At 42.9% G+C, this 14633-nt stretch overlaps 1 protein-coding gene across 1 annotated transcript in view; it reads right to left on the reverse strand.

Annotated features, from left to right (window-relative positions):
- The window catches only part of DGKQ (diacylglycerol kinase theta), an 83518-nt gene that overhangs the window by 19154 nt on the left and 49731 nt on the right, over positions 1-14633 (reverse strand). The window contains 7 exon segments of the mRNA XM_085214161.1: positions 6393-6508; positions 8090-8128; positions 8957-9107; positions 9363-9424; positions 11256-11310; positions 13345-13435; positions 14226-14449. Coding sequence (XP_085070287.1) covers positions 6393-6508; positions 8090-8128; positions 8957-9107; positions 9363-9424; positions 11256-11310; positions 13345-13435; positions 14226-14449 — 738 coding nt within the window.

The following is a 14633-nucleotide window of genomic DNA, read 5'->3' on the forward strand; positions in this document are numbered from 1 at the left end:
ATCACCAACAGCCTTTCTTCCATACCTTCAGTAAAAAGTGCGTGAGAAAGAACAGTGTGAAGGATAGGGTCATTTCTAGCGGTGCTTATTGACGGGCTAAGGCACAAAGCAGAACACAAGTAGTTCCACTGGAACACGAGGGAAAAATGAAAACTTCTTTACTGTGAAGATAACAGAGCACTGGAACCGGATGCCTAAAGAGACTGTGCAGTCGTCTTCTCTAAAGATACCCAAAAACCCACCTGAATGCTTTCCTGTGCAACCTACTGTAGGAAACCTGCTTCAGCAGTGGGGTTGAACTAGGTGATCTCAGGATGTCCATAGCATTCTGTGGTGCCATCTTTACACCACTGTGGATGTCTGCTGAAGGGCTCTGCAGGTACAGAAGTGCTGTGAGCATTCTGATGCCTTTCCAGGAGCCATGCTGAGCTCAGTGCCTGCAAGCAGCAGGTGGGGATTTAATGAGACAGCCAATCCACTGCATGGGGATGATGGGGAGAAATATCCCCTCAGGACTGGTCTTCAAACATCCCATCGTCCATGATTTATAAATGACTCTAGAAAGACCAGGAAGCATGAAGGCATCTTTTATGCAACCTGTCACAGTGAACAAGTAAACCAAACTGAGAGGTGGGTATACATTAGAAGTCCATCAGGCGTTTCAGCAAGTGTGCTCTGAAACGGAAATGTCTGCCACAGTCCTTAAGTCGTGGTAATTTGTATTTACAAACTGGACAGCATTCAGGGAACACTAATTTGTCACACAGCTGACAGGACGGACCCCAGAAAAAACAATGGTAAAGAGAAGTCAATTTAGACATGAATGATTCAGGGGGCAGTGAAGAAGCAGCTTGCAGACACGTGAGGAGATCTGAACAGCACAGAGGGAGGAGAGAGCACACAGATAGTGTCGGAGCTGCTGTGCATGCTAACTACCAGGACTGTGAGCTGACCCTCAAGCTGCAGAAATGAGACCGCTTTACCAAGTAAAAGTGGGGAAGGAAACTGGCATCCACTGCTGAAATAGCCATGTTACTGCTGCGCGTGAGCCAGCTCAGACGCTGGAAAGCAAACAGTATTTTGGGGTTTGAATATTGACTTAAGAAATTTCCTCAAATTCTGTGGAGGAGCCAGGCACTAACCCTCTGCCAGATGCATTAAGATATTGCAGCTGCATAAAAATCTGTCTCCTCTGCATCCCTGCTTGCACGAGAAGTATCCTCTGCCATCAGCTGCGACTGCTAGGCACAAAGAGAAAAGAGAAGTGTAATACCAAGCAACTGAGAAGGCTGACAGAGGTGAAACACCTTTCTTCTCTTGCCCCCTCCTTCCTCTTGCTTTACTTTTGGCCAAAAAGAGACATTCTTGGTCTCAGACATGACTGTTCTGTGGGGGCAGAGAGTCAGGAGAGCCCAGAACATTTCTGAGCTGCTGGTGGAACAAGAGTGGTGAGACAACCACCCTCATCCATACTGTGAAGAATGAGTCCAAATGGGCCTCACCTGCGTGCTCAGGCTCACTGGAAAAGGAAAGGCACTCACCGAAGCCCAGTGAACAAAAACTGTAATACGCTGATGTCTGCTAAGTATACGGAAAGGACACTTGCAGCCAGTACAGGAAATCTAAACAAAACACTGTGTGCCGCTGCTGCAAAAAGGGAGCACTTCTTGCACTGCAAGGTCAGCAGCTCAAGGATCCTCACATCCAAGGAGAGGGGTGGATTTCCTCCCCTCAAGCCACCACAGGTATTATACAAACAGTAAACAAAGGTCGGCTTTTCAGTCAAGGCCTTTCTGTGGCTCTATCAGCCGCGTCCCACTATGAAGGCTCGTCTGAGAATTCTGCCAGCAGGGAAAGGCAGAGTGCTGCTGAACGGAAAAGTTGTTTTTCTCTCTTCAAACCTTTTTTACTTCCTAAATTTGAAAATTTCACCTCCAGTCTTTTTAGCTTTCTGAACAGGCTATGTGGAACGTCTGGTGTGGTCCAGGACCCAGACACCTGTGGTGTGCAACAAATCGATGGGTGGGAGGAAGAAGGAAGAAATGAAATAATACTCAGCTGCAAAGTAAACAAAGACTTTTACAGTGAAAGAATCAGAGAACAGAAACCAGCCCAAAACATCCAACACCTTGCTAGAAGATGGACAAGAGCACTTGATTACCTTCTCTTTCTCAGGAAAGTAATTTTTAAAAATCCTGGTTGTGGACATTTAGAAGAGACACCGTAAGCACGTGTCTTGTACTACTTGCTTCTACAGACAAAATCCACACACCTGGTCTAAAAGCAAGCAACTACAACCATTCACAGAGAACCTGGGGGACTGTGCTGAGACGTGGTAAATCCCAACACGTCCAAAAGCACAGCTGCGTTCTGGAAAGTCGTGTGAGATCTTACTCAAGCCCACATAACGTTGCAAATATGTATTTACAGTTTCCACAAAACTGCCATCTAAATTTCGTATTTTTCAAGTGTCAATACTGTACAAGAAAAAATTAAAAAAGGGCAACATCTATGCCGACCGCTAAAAGTCACAAGCAGCAGCAAAGAGTGCCTGGAGCAAACAAGGTATCTGCACGCAGCAGAAACTGAAGAGTCCTACCGCACAAACACAACCCCCTTCAAATATCTTACAGTGTAAACCCCCACTTACAACCATTCAGGACTGAAAGTGGGATGCAGACTGAACAACGTATCCTAGCAAGGGCAGAAGCCCTCTCAATGTTACCCTTACGTTTAACTCGCTTCTCACCACTGCTTGCGGTTGAATGGCTAAGGGGAGCTGCTAAATCCCTCTGAAGGACCAACTTGTAAGAAAATAGCTTTTCCGTAGGTTAGGAGTCCCAGAACAAATTCCAGGCTTGCACAGAAGAGCAGAGCCGCCGCAGCGGTGGCTGAAAGGCACAGGCCCCAAGGAGAGCTGCGCTCTGCTCCCCGCGCAGCAGTGCGGGATGCTCCGAGCTGGGGATGTGTGACTGACTGCTAAGCCGTGTTTCTCAGAGGCCGCTAGCAGGCGGCGTGTGAGTGGGGCACGCTGCAAGTTACTGCACTCTGCTTGACTTGTCAGCATCTGCACAACGCAGCTTCAGGCTCCAGCAAGATATTTACTACTCATGCTCTGCTGCACACACTGTGCACATATCACACCACAGCAGGGAACAAGGCGTTCTGTACCCCAGGCCTGCCAGCCCAAGGCCTACCTCCCAGGCTGCTCCCAGGAGCTATGGAGGTCACTCAGCAATGCAAAAACCAAACTTTCGCAAGAAGGCTGCCTGCAGCACCTCCCACATGCAAGGACTCCTGCTTCCATTCCCTAACGCCAGACCGCTCCAGAAAGGAGGCCCTGAACCCACAGCTGTAAGCAAGGTGTCAGTGCCACCAGGACAGCAGCTGTGCCGCGCTGCAGCACCTCCAGCAGCTGCTTCTTATCGTGGAGGAAACCAGAAGGTGGGAAGTCCTTGCAGGGCTGTGGCCAACAGGGTGATTAACAGCTGCTGGCAGATGTGACAATACCATGGAAGACCTGGGCTGGCTCGTTAGTAGGTGCACCAAAACCAGTGTGAGTACAGCTTGTACTGGGGATATCGCAGAACAGCAAAGCACAGCGCAGATGCTCAAATGCTCCTTTACTTTTGTGTTTTTACTGAATTTCAAGAAGAGCAGAGCATAGCTCATTTGTCTGAAGTTGTAGTTTGGAAAAGTCACTCAGTAACCAAAACACCGTGGCCTTTCATTTACTACCAATTCTCCTTCTAAGACTACAAATCAGAACTTCATCCCCAGTTTCCTGGTACTTCATTCACAAGATGAACGACAGAGCATATATCCTATTACTCAATTCTCGTAGAAGTATTTCCTGTTGCTGCATTCAAATGATTGCATATACATACAATACAAACCAGGCCTGGAAAGGACCTCAGCAGCTCATCCAGCTCAACTGCTAAAAGAGCAGAATCGACAATCACTCTTTGCTTTACCCCAGCTAATTAGCAAACAGCAACAGCTGTGTGGCCTAAGCACAGATGGATGGCACTTGAAATGTTAATCATCTTTACTCTTGGCTCATTTTTAGCGAGAACACAAAACAAGAGTGCTGCTCCAAAAGTAATGCTTCCTATTTTATTACTTTAGCCCACAACAGAGGCAGATGTTAGTGGTATGGCAGCAGAGGCTACATATTCCCTCTAAATTTTGTTATCGTGACAGATAACAGCAGCAGGGAACAGTGATCTGGAAGACAAGCCATATTCTGGACAGCCATGTACAACTCATTCCATGAAATGAAAAGCATTTCAATTAGCTCATCCAAGCAAATTGGTGGGTTACGACCATGGAACTGTGCAAAAAACTGAGCAACAGTGTGGCAGCATGAGTAATATCTCAGAGTTTTTGGCAAGTGAGTCCCACAGTGCTCACAGAGGAACGGAAGAACATCATATGCAAGTTTGTCACAACCTACTGAATGAATGCAAGTTGAAGGTGACATTTTCCTAGATCACTTCTTTATCAGTGACAATAACTGGTGTCACCTCCAAGAGCCAGAGTCAAAACAGCAGTCCATGGAGTGGTGACACATGAATTCCCCATCAAAGAGAAAGTTTTAGATGGAGCCCTCAGCAGGTAAAGTGATGTGCGATGTGTCTGGGATAGCAAAGGGGTGATCTAACTGAGATGAAGGGCTGAACTTCCAGAGTCAAGCTGCAGAAAAATACAATTTTTCTCTTGCAACCCACTAATACCAGGCCCCATAGCAGTATGAGGTACATTGCCAATCATGGTGGGACTGTCCTGCTACACCCACTGCATAGTCTGGATTTGGCAACTTCTGACTTCCATCTGTTTGGGCTGATGCAAATATGGTTTGCATGGGCAACATCTTCCTAGCAAGAACACTGTCACAGCAGCTATGGAATTGATGAAGGGAGGGTCAGCTCCATTGGTGCAGATTTTTATGAGCACAGCATTCAGGCTCTGGTTCATCACTGGCAAAAATGAACAGCAAATAATGGTGACTATGATGAAAAACAGTGTTTCGTGTCTGAGAATTTTCTCTATGAAATGATGTGCTCCTTGTATCTAGTTGTAGCATCCATGAAAATACATAGCAGGCATTACTTTAGGAGTGAGCTATACGTAAACAGTACATGCTCAAATAGAAAGGAAATGTACAGGTACACGTACAGCCCTTCTCTTCTTCTTTCATATTAGAAATTCATCCACGCAGTCCCCTCAAACAGGTTTTCTTAGAAATAACTTGTATCAAATAAATGATAGCACTATCCATGTTTTCACTTCGACATATCCAATGTCAGAAATCCAGACACGCGATCAACAGAGTAGATAAATTCAACTTCACACACTATACACCGCATCTAGGCTCGTCTCTGTGCTTCACTCTTTCTGTTCTGCTCCTGGTAACAAGAAGAGTTGAAACCTACTTAGAAGTAAGATTTGTTTCTAACTATCTCACAAAACCTAACACCCATATAATCACAAGGGTTTCTCTTCTTTTGGAAGAGGTGTAGTATGTAATATTGCCAGCTAAATGTAAGCACTGCCACTAGCATTTACTTAAATAAAAAAATTAGCCACCAGACAAGCACAGGAGTCTTAATATAGTAGGCCTGCAAGTATGCAGCTACCAGCCTTGCTATTGCACTTGAGATCCTCCCACCTGAAGCTATGTCAGCCCCCACTGCTGTGAAGTTTTCATCCTTTCGTGAAGTTTTAAAGAAGTCAAAATAAGACTTTCAGTTCTTTTGCCATAGTACAACTCCAGAAAGACAGTAACTGCAAGATGCTCAGCAGAAAGCAATCAGGGCTACACTGACTTCTGGACAGAACCTACGTTACCTGGGTTCAAAATGACTTTGCTCAGTGAACCATTTCCCTCTCTCTATCCTGAATCTGCTTCATTAATACAAAGCCTATTAGGAAACCACGTGACTCATAGTAAAGTGGGCTGTAAACACAAAAACATACGGAAATCAAATGTGAATCTATGGAAGGGCTCCTGCACAAACTCTAACCTCTGCACGAGGTGCAAATTTTCTTTTAGAAAGAGGGTTTTTTTTTTAAACTGCTACGGAATTAAGCTAAAACTATGCCCACCTTTTTGATGTTTGAAATAAATACAAGAAAAATGAAAATTCTGTTTTTCTTCCCTTTGCAGTTCTGTACTTATGCTCACAGTTCTTCACAATTCAACAGCAGGACAAGTGACTTAAGTAACAGAAATGTATCAGATGCATGAAGTACAAACTCTCCAGTATTATCCCACATCCCACCGGTCCTCCCTTGAAAAGCACACACTTTTACTCACTTCCACAAAAAGAAAGTGTGAAGGCAGCATTTTTAGTTTGGACACAAGTTGTAAGTTCTGACACATCTCTTACCATAACTTCTGGAATCACCACAGCGTTCAGAGGCTTGTCATTGACAGTTGTATCCTTAACTAGCATGTATATTCTTTCAGCTTCAGAAAAACATGAAATTTCGAGTACAACAGCTCCTGTAAAGACATGTTTGGGCTTTTTGTATTTCTTATTATTAGAAAATCAACAGTGTTGAATTACAGCAGACGTTTACTTAGGATATTTTTCAGTACAAGTTACTCTATAACACTTCTGGTTGTTAGTTATCACTGAGATGTGCTTTCTGTTTTGTTTCTGAAGCTTTCCTTCCTATCTCCAAACACATGCCAGATTTTTAACAAGCAGCAGTTTGAGGACATAAAGAATTTCAACACAGAACTGATACACATTTGAAGACTTCCTCTGTGGTTTAGGAGTACCACCTGTTTCCATACATGTCACTACTTAGCAGCCTGCTTTCAAGCTGTAGAAGTGACAAAACCATCAGATTTCATTTGCTATCCATTTAGAAAAATATGGCAGTACCATTCACCGACAAGATCTCAACAGGAATTATCAGAAGCAAAGATCTAATCTGAGAATCATTTTAAAGCTTTAGGAAGTTAGGTCTTCCACTGGACAAAGAAAAGCAAATGAAAATAAAATACTGGCACGTTAGTTCAAAGTAAGATACTCAGTGAGACTTTAAAGACATGGCAGGACAAAATCAAAGACATAATGGACTGCATATGAAATGTAAGATAGCAACAAAATTGGCTGCTATGACAACCAAAAATGAAAGTTAGAAAGCATCAGAAAAAAAAAAAAACATTCAGAAAGTGAAAAAAACTCACTGTGTTTAGAGCAATAGAATACACACTGGCAGTAACATCAGAAAAAAACGCATGCAGGCAGGTAGACTTGGTTAAATGGAGCAGTGAGATGGGCTCTACTAGAAAGAAAACTATATTCACAGATACAAAGAGAAGACACAGATGCTCTTCCTAATGAGAAGCCAGTATTTACTAACTATGTGGAGACAGCAAAGGAAGCAGAAGTCAGCCTTCAAAACCACCCTACAGACAGATCCAGTGAACAGGTATTCGGAAGGTACGCCTCCCGGAGCACATGGACAGCAAGACCTGAAAGTTCAGAAAAGAAACTGCACGCTTTTCTTTGTGAGCTGCACCAGATGCTGACCCACACCTGACTGCTGCAGTAATGCTGCACAGAGGCAGCGCCTCAGCAGCTCTCAGCAGCCCTGCCACTTCTCAGTCAGGTAACGTTCGTAAAGCAAAAGCAAAGCAGCAGCTCAGAGAAGCCTGCTTTAAGGAAGAACTGCTGATTCTCTTCAGATTTCAGTATTACGCTGAACTGTGATCTGTGTCAAACTGACCCACCAAGCTAAAGAGCAGCAGCAATTTTAGCGTTTCAAAGACAGAATGAGGAGAAAGCACTCAGAAGTGCTTTAGGAGCACTGCTCAGCTCCAGTGTGACTTCCAACCTCATTTTTATGACAGATTACTACCGCTTTCTGGTGCAGGTGGCATGCAGCCAACCTTCTATTCATAAGGCAACATTTATCCCCTGCTTTTCATAAATATAATGTGTTAGATTTTATCTGCGGGGCTTTTTGCTTATGAAGTATGAGTAAAGTACTCTGAGCTTGAAACCTCTACTGTAAGACTGCAGTTTTGAAAACAGACTTTGTTTGCAATACTTAAAATCTTAATGCTTACCTTGTGCTTGATAAACATGACTCACAGATACTACATTTGCTGCAAAGGGCAAAAATATAAACACATAAAACCTCGGGTACATTTAGAGTAAATATTTAAAATATTTTAAAAAGTTACACAAATACAATATAAATAAATATTAAAAGTTATACAAATACGTAGGGAATCTCCAGCTAACACTTTCCCTCTGCTAAGTTTACTTTACAACTTAGAAAAGCTAAACTGATTTTCATAAAAGATTGGTATGTATTATCCCAGGCACTTAGTTTAATTCCTCTTGAAGTTACATAAAAAGATTGGTAAAAATGCTTCTTCTCCTGAAACAAGAAGCTTGATACCTTCCTGATACGTGGTTGACAGAGTAAAATTAATTGCACTGCTTTGGAAAGGGAAAACAAATTCTTTTCACTGAGTGCTGTATGTACACACACAGAGCTCACATTTCTCTGTGACCAGGAACAAAGGGCATGGAGAATATGGAGGACAGCTTATGCAAAAAAATCAGTCGTTAATACAGGCAAGGAACATTTACACATGAAGAATTAAACTGCGCTGCTGTAATTTGCAAAGTGTAAGGTATATTTGGTTAACTTCCAAAAAGTGGTATTTTCACTAAAAAACTGGTACGGTCACATATAACTCAAGTAATGTAGCAATCATCCATTGAATGATGAGCTGTCAAATCTTTTGTGCAGCCATCAGCATGCTAATGTAAGTACAAAAGCTCCCATCAGGGTAGCTGGCAGACAGACTTTTCGTAACAGATCACAAGATACAAAGAAGAACATAAGGAGCAACAGACACTACTTTATAAAAAAGCTTTGTATAGAAAGGTGAGCAGATCTCAGATCACACCTGTTTACTTACTTTTGATAGCTAATTCATTCTTGAGAATATTCATGTACTCTTCAGGGGAAAGCTGAGGTGGAAGCCCACCAACAAACATATTTACTTGTACACTGGATTTACTATTTTCCACTATGTAAAACCTTGTTTGATTCATCTGACGTATTGAAATCTGCAAAAGCAAAAAAATATGTATACAAATGACATGAAATTTTGTGAGAAGGTAACAAAATTCCAGATTCTTCTGCTCTTAGTGACTACATCCTCTACAGATGGATCATAAATAGCAACAAACTGTAGTCCAAGTGCTTGGCTTCTCTACAGATGAGCCATCTGGGACAGTAACTCAGCACTTATTTTTCTTCTGTAAGAAAGGGGACACCCCAACTGCTATAAAAGAGAGATCTTACTTCTCTTTCAGATATACCTTTCTTATGTCTTCGAGTCTGTTTAGAATCAGCTCCTGATTGTCCAACACCATGCGCTGAACTAGAGACAGAAAGAACATCAATCAATGTCTGCAAGCAGTGTATGTTAATATCAGGCTCAATTTAAACACACAAAAGCACCACCAAAATTTTAGGGACAAATCAGAACGCGGCGTACATCTAACACAAAGGGTAACGCAGACCTGAACCACTCCTTGTCCAAAGATGAACCACGGGGGTACTTGGCACAGTCTGAATTTGTTCACAGCTCTTAGACGCCTTTGTCTCTGAAGACACTCAAAAGACAAGTGATCCTCTGCTAAGAAGCCAACTGTTAGACACCGGAAGACCTTAAAACTACATTCCCTGACAACTAGCTAACAATTCCTGAGAACAACCAACTTCCATACTCTATTGAAACTCTGGGACAATTTCAACAACTTCCAACTGAAGCAAAGCTGTATCACAGGTGATTCTAAGATAAGCTGATGATGATATGATGATTTAAAACAGAGCACCGGAAACTAACCAAGATTCACAAGGCTACAATAACTTTATAGAACAATTAACTGAAAATGCCAAACAGAAAGTGAAGCTGTAGTTCGGTACTTGAATCACAGTGATATTTACTGAATAGACAGAATATATTTACACCACTTACAATCACAAAATCCTTAGAGTTGAACAAGACTTTTAAAGGTCCCCCAGTCCAACTCCCCTGCAGTGCTGCAGTGTACATCCACAGCTCAGTCAGGCGCTCAGAGCCCCATCCAGCCTGACTTCGAATGCCTCCAGTTATGGGCATTCACTACATCTCTGGGCAACCTGTGCCAGTGCTTCACCACCCTCGCTGGAAAAAGCTTCTCCTTATACCCAAGACAAATCTCCTTTAGTTGGAAACCATTTCCCCCTGTCCTGCCACCACGACCCTTCTAAAGAGTCTGTTCCCTTCTTTCCTGCAGCTCCCCTTTAGCTACAGACAGGCTGCTCTCAGGTCACCTCGCAGCCGTTATTTCCCCATGCTGCGCAGCCCCAGCTCCCAGTCTGCCCTCACAGAGGACACGGGTCGTTTCTGTGGCCCTTCTCCGGACGTGCTCCAGCAGGTTCATCTCTCTCCCCACGCAGTGCGCCAGGTGAGCTCTCACCAGTGCAAAGCAGAGGGTCAGGATCTCCTCCCTCGCCCTGCTTCCCACTCTTCTTTTGATGCAGCCCAGGGCATGGTTGGCTTTCTGGGCTGGGAGGGCACGCTCCTGGACTCTCCATTGGCACGTCATGGCTTTGTTATTTATTTACTTCATTGGCTTTATTTCTCTCTCCATGACACCTTACAAATAAAGGAATGTAGCACAGATGCAAATCTGCATAATGTCTGCAAGATCACAGGCTTGTTGAGCAATGCTTATACTGCATATTTCGGTATTTCATAAGGCACACAGATACTCCTTGGACTGACCAAAAAAACCCGAAAAAAAAATGTCCCTTGAACTACCTCAGGACTTGAATTTGGTCTCACACGAGGGCAAGTGTCAAGACAAAAGAGAAGGAAGGGAGCCAAATGAACGTTACACATAATCTTTCCTATATAACTGCAGTTAGGACATTTATGTCAGTTAAAGTTAGCTTCCCAAAACAAAGTTCAAAATATTAACATCCATCAGAAAGCAGTAATTAATCTCTGCGTGATGATGAAGAAACAGGAGGGAACTGTATGCCCACAGGACAAGCATGACTGATAATAATCAACATCACTTCCAAACAAGCATTCCAACGTGATGGTGAAGTTCCATTTATGAAGGCAGGTATTTAACAAAATTAACTAACTGTGACTGTGTTAAAGTAAGTGCTTCGAGATCACTTACAGATGTGGCTTTGGTCTGTGCTCCTTCACTTACCTTGCTTACTGCCCATAAGCACTTCAACCAGTTTGAAATTCTGGAGGCACCCCGTCTGCCAAAAGATGGAGCATACAAACAACAGTTTCTAAACATGATACAGCTTTGGTTGATACTTACACATTATGTTATCCACAGCGCACACAAAGCATGGAAAATTAAACATTTTAAAATCAGTCTCAATTACAACCCATCCCTAAAAGAATCTTCTGATTCAGCAGTCTCTCGCACACATCGTCAAGCTGCTGCGTTCTTAACTACGTGGGCATTCTAACAGCCCTATCTAAAGAAACCCACAAGGCACTGCTAACATTACTTGTTCAGTGACCAGCAGCCCTGCTAGGTTATATCCACAGTGTCTTCCCAGAGCAAGCGTGCAGGACAAGGAATGAACCTGCTCTCTGAGAAGATCAGTCAGGCACCAGACTTGGCAAAAGCAGGCTCCTCAGTCATCATCTCTTGGAGCACTCCATCAGCACTGATGGAAAGAATCTCTTCTTACGTGACATGTCTCTCCTCCAAACTTTACTGCCAGCACTGCAGGGAACACCTGATTGCCTCACAGCTAGAGAACAAAGGCCAGGAGTTCAATCATTTGCTGGATTATTGTGACCCTGAAATACACGACACTCAGAACTGAGCAAATCTTTGTTTTAGTACTTGGGACTCAGAGGATTAATGAACTTAGCTTGCATGCCATGGATCAAGATATTAAAAGTCTCGTCTATTACTCTTGATTTGCCAGAAATTTGATGACAGCTCTTTGGAGAGGATCTTCAGTGCATGCAAATTCTGGATATTAAAAAGTGTTTTCCTGTATGTACTTTCATATAGACAACAGAGAAAATCCTTTAAAAACTAATAGTATCAGAGAAAACTGCAAGTGCTACAGAGAGCTAAGTCTCTCACAGCTGCAAACTAACTTCCCAAATACAGAAATCTGGAGACCTTTTCCAAGCCCAGTTATCACATCCGTTCAAGGCCAGGCTGGATGTGGCTCTGGGCAGCCTGGTCTGATGGTTGGTGACCCTGCACACAGCAGGGGGGTTGAAGCTCAGTGATCATTGTGGTCCTTTCCAACCCACGCCATTCTACGGTTCTGATTCCATCTTGTTCAACTTATGCTTTTGTCGAGGTAAAAAGAGGTTTCAGACAAAACTTTCCCAGTTCTGTTAGAGGGTCTGCAACACCTGAAGAAAACTATTACAGACAAATCCTAGAACCATGCTGTGATGCAAAGTAAGTACTGCCACCTGCTTCACTGCATGTACACAAAGACAGAGGTCTATCGCTATACCACCAGCTCCCAACAGCCAGCCATGTGCACGCCTCAAAGTGCCCTGTAAGCAACTACAGAAGATGACGGTTGCCCTCTGTGAGCATGGCTGTTCCCTGCAGCAAACGTGCTGATGGCTGGTGAGCTCACAAGCTGCTGAATGAAACGCTCACACTACAGATTCGTGTCTCCACAGCTGTGTGTTTGATTCAGACTGACAGTGCTCCGGCACACTTACAAGTTCTGCCAACATGTTTCATTACGGTTGTACTATCTCGGCACCAACCATAAAACAGGAAGGCTGGAAAGAGATCATGTTCTATGAAAACACGTGTCTTCAAGGGATACAAGGTGCATGTAACCACTTTCCGCTGAGGCTGGAAGGAATGCAGATGGTAAGCCTTATGTGTGCCATTCAGCCTTGAGTTTATTCTTTGCAGAATCAGGGACAAACACAACTATCTTAGCAATGATTGCTGAAATTCCCCAGCAAGATAAGCAATGTATTTATACAGAACTCTATCTTAAGTATTTAAAGACATATGCAGTCAGAAAAAGTGCACTGCATACAACAAAACTTGTGTTACAAGTAGATTTGTTTGACTGGGGAAGATTGACGTTAACTTTCAGTACAGAGCAACTAGGTCCACCACTGAAAGACTGAAAGATCCACAGAGGATTGCCCAGAAAGCATTAACAATATCAACATTAACAGCCAATGGAGCAATAAAAATCCTTCTGTGAGGAAAACGCGTACAGCCTACCTGAAGTCACCCAGGTGACATAGAGACATGTTTATTATCTTGTATTTACCTGCCTTCCAAGTAATGGGAGCACTTCTTTGATCACAGTCTGTGTAGTGGTATCCTTATTTACTCGAAGGGAAATGTATGCCATTCCCTCCCTGGAAAGAAAAAAGCAATGCTTACACTTCTCAGGACAATAATTTCACCTAATTGCACACCCTTTAACTAAATGGCAAATTTACTACGAGTTAGGAAGAGATTTGTTTTAAATGAAGATGTTCTTTCAGTCAAATTCAGTATTGGCCACATCAGACTTGCAAACACTTTAACCAGTCTTTAAAATTGTAGCACTGCAAACGGATCTGTTCCTATACACAGAACTAAATGAAGGTCCCAGGTGAAGTTTGGCAATGTAGTTGCAGTGTTAAAACGAGGAAATGTTTACATTTTATTTCACTGCTTTTAAGAAACGAATAGGTCATCGGCTAGTCTTCACTGCTAAAAATGCTTAAAATGTACAGTGTCAGAGGTAAATGGAACAGACATTTTGCCTTTAATTTTTCCTCCTACTCTCACATCAGAAGTTGTACTAAATTCTTTGTAATTAACACTTCTTACAGATGAACATCAAGCTGTCAAACAATGGGTATCTGTCCTCATTTGTCTGCAGATGCACTTAAGGTAAAGTTCCATTGCTTTGGTGAAATGCACAGTAACAGAACTGAGCATAACTGTGCATCTAAAAGAACCCATCAGCAGGTCTTCATGCCCTGAAATGAATAATGCGTATACTTCTTTTTCAGAAAAGTAAGCAAGAGAATCCTTCAGTACAAAAGAAAACACTACACTGTCTGTTACACAAATGAGATCTCGATGACTGAAACTTGCTGTACAACTACAGAGGACAAACGTAGCTAAGGAAGGCACTTCATAGTAATAAACACTCACCACAGCCAGGCAGGATAAATTCTGATCACCTCCTCATCCTTTGGTTTGGCTCTAATAATCCAGGCTTCAGGAACAGACTCTCGGAATACTGAGCCCAAGTTGCTGTCCTCTGCAGCATCATTCCTGTTGATAATGTCATCAGACAGCAGTGCCTGCTGCGAAAAGGTCTGCAGCTCATACTCCTGCTGGTCGTCATTTATATAGTATGCTCTCAAAGCAGCTTCCTACAGCACAGAAAGATAAATTATCATGTCCATGAAATGGCACAGTAATACTCATATAGTCACTGACTTTCATGAACACCCTGTTTGCAGAATCAACCTTTACAACGTGTTTTAAGCACAGAACAATAGGGAAAAACAACAACAAAGTTTTGAAAACAAATTTTCGTGGGAGAAATCAAAAGAA

The sequence above is a fragment of the Meleagris gallopavo genome, chromosome Z (assembly GCF_905368555.1).
Source record: "Meleagris gallopavo chromosome Z, MGAL_WU_HG_1.1, whole genome shotgun sequence".
NCBI lineage: Eukaryota > Metazoa > Chordata > Aves > Galliformes > Phasianidae > Meleagris > Meleagris gallopavo.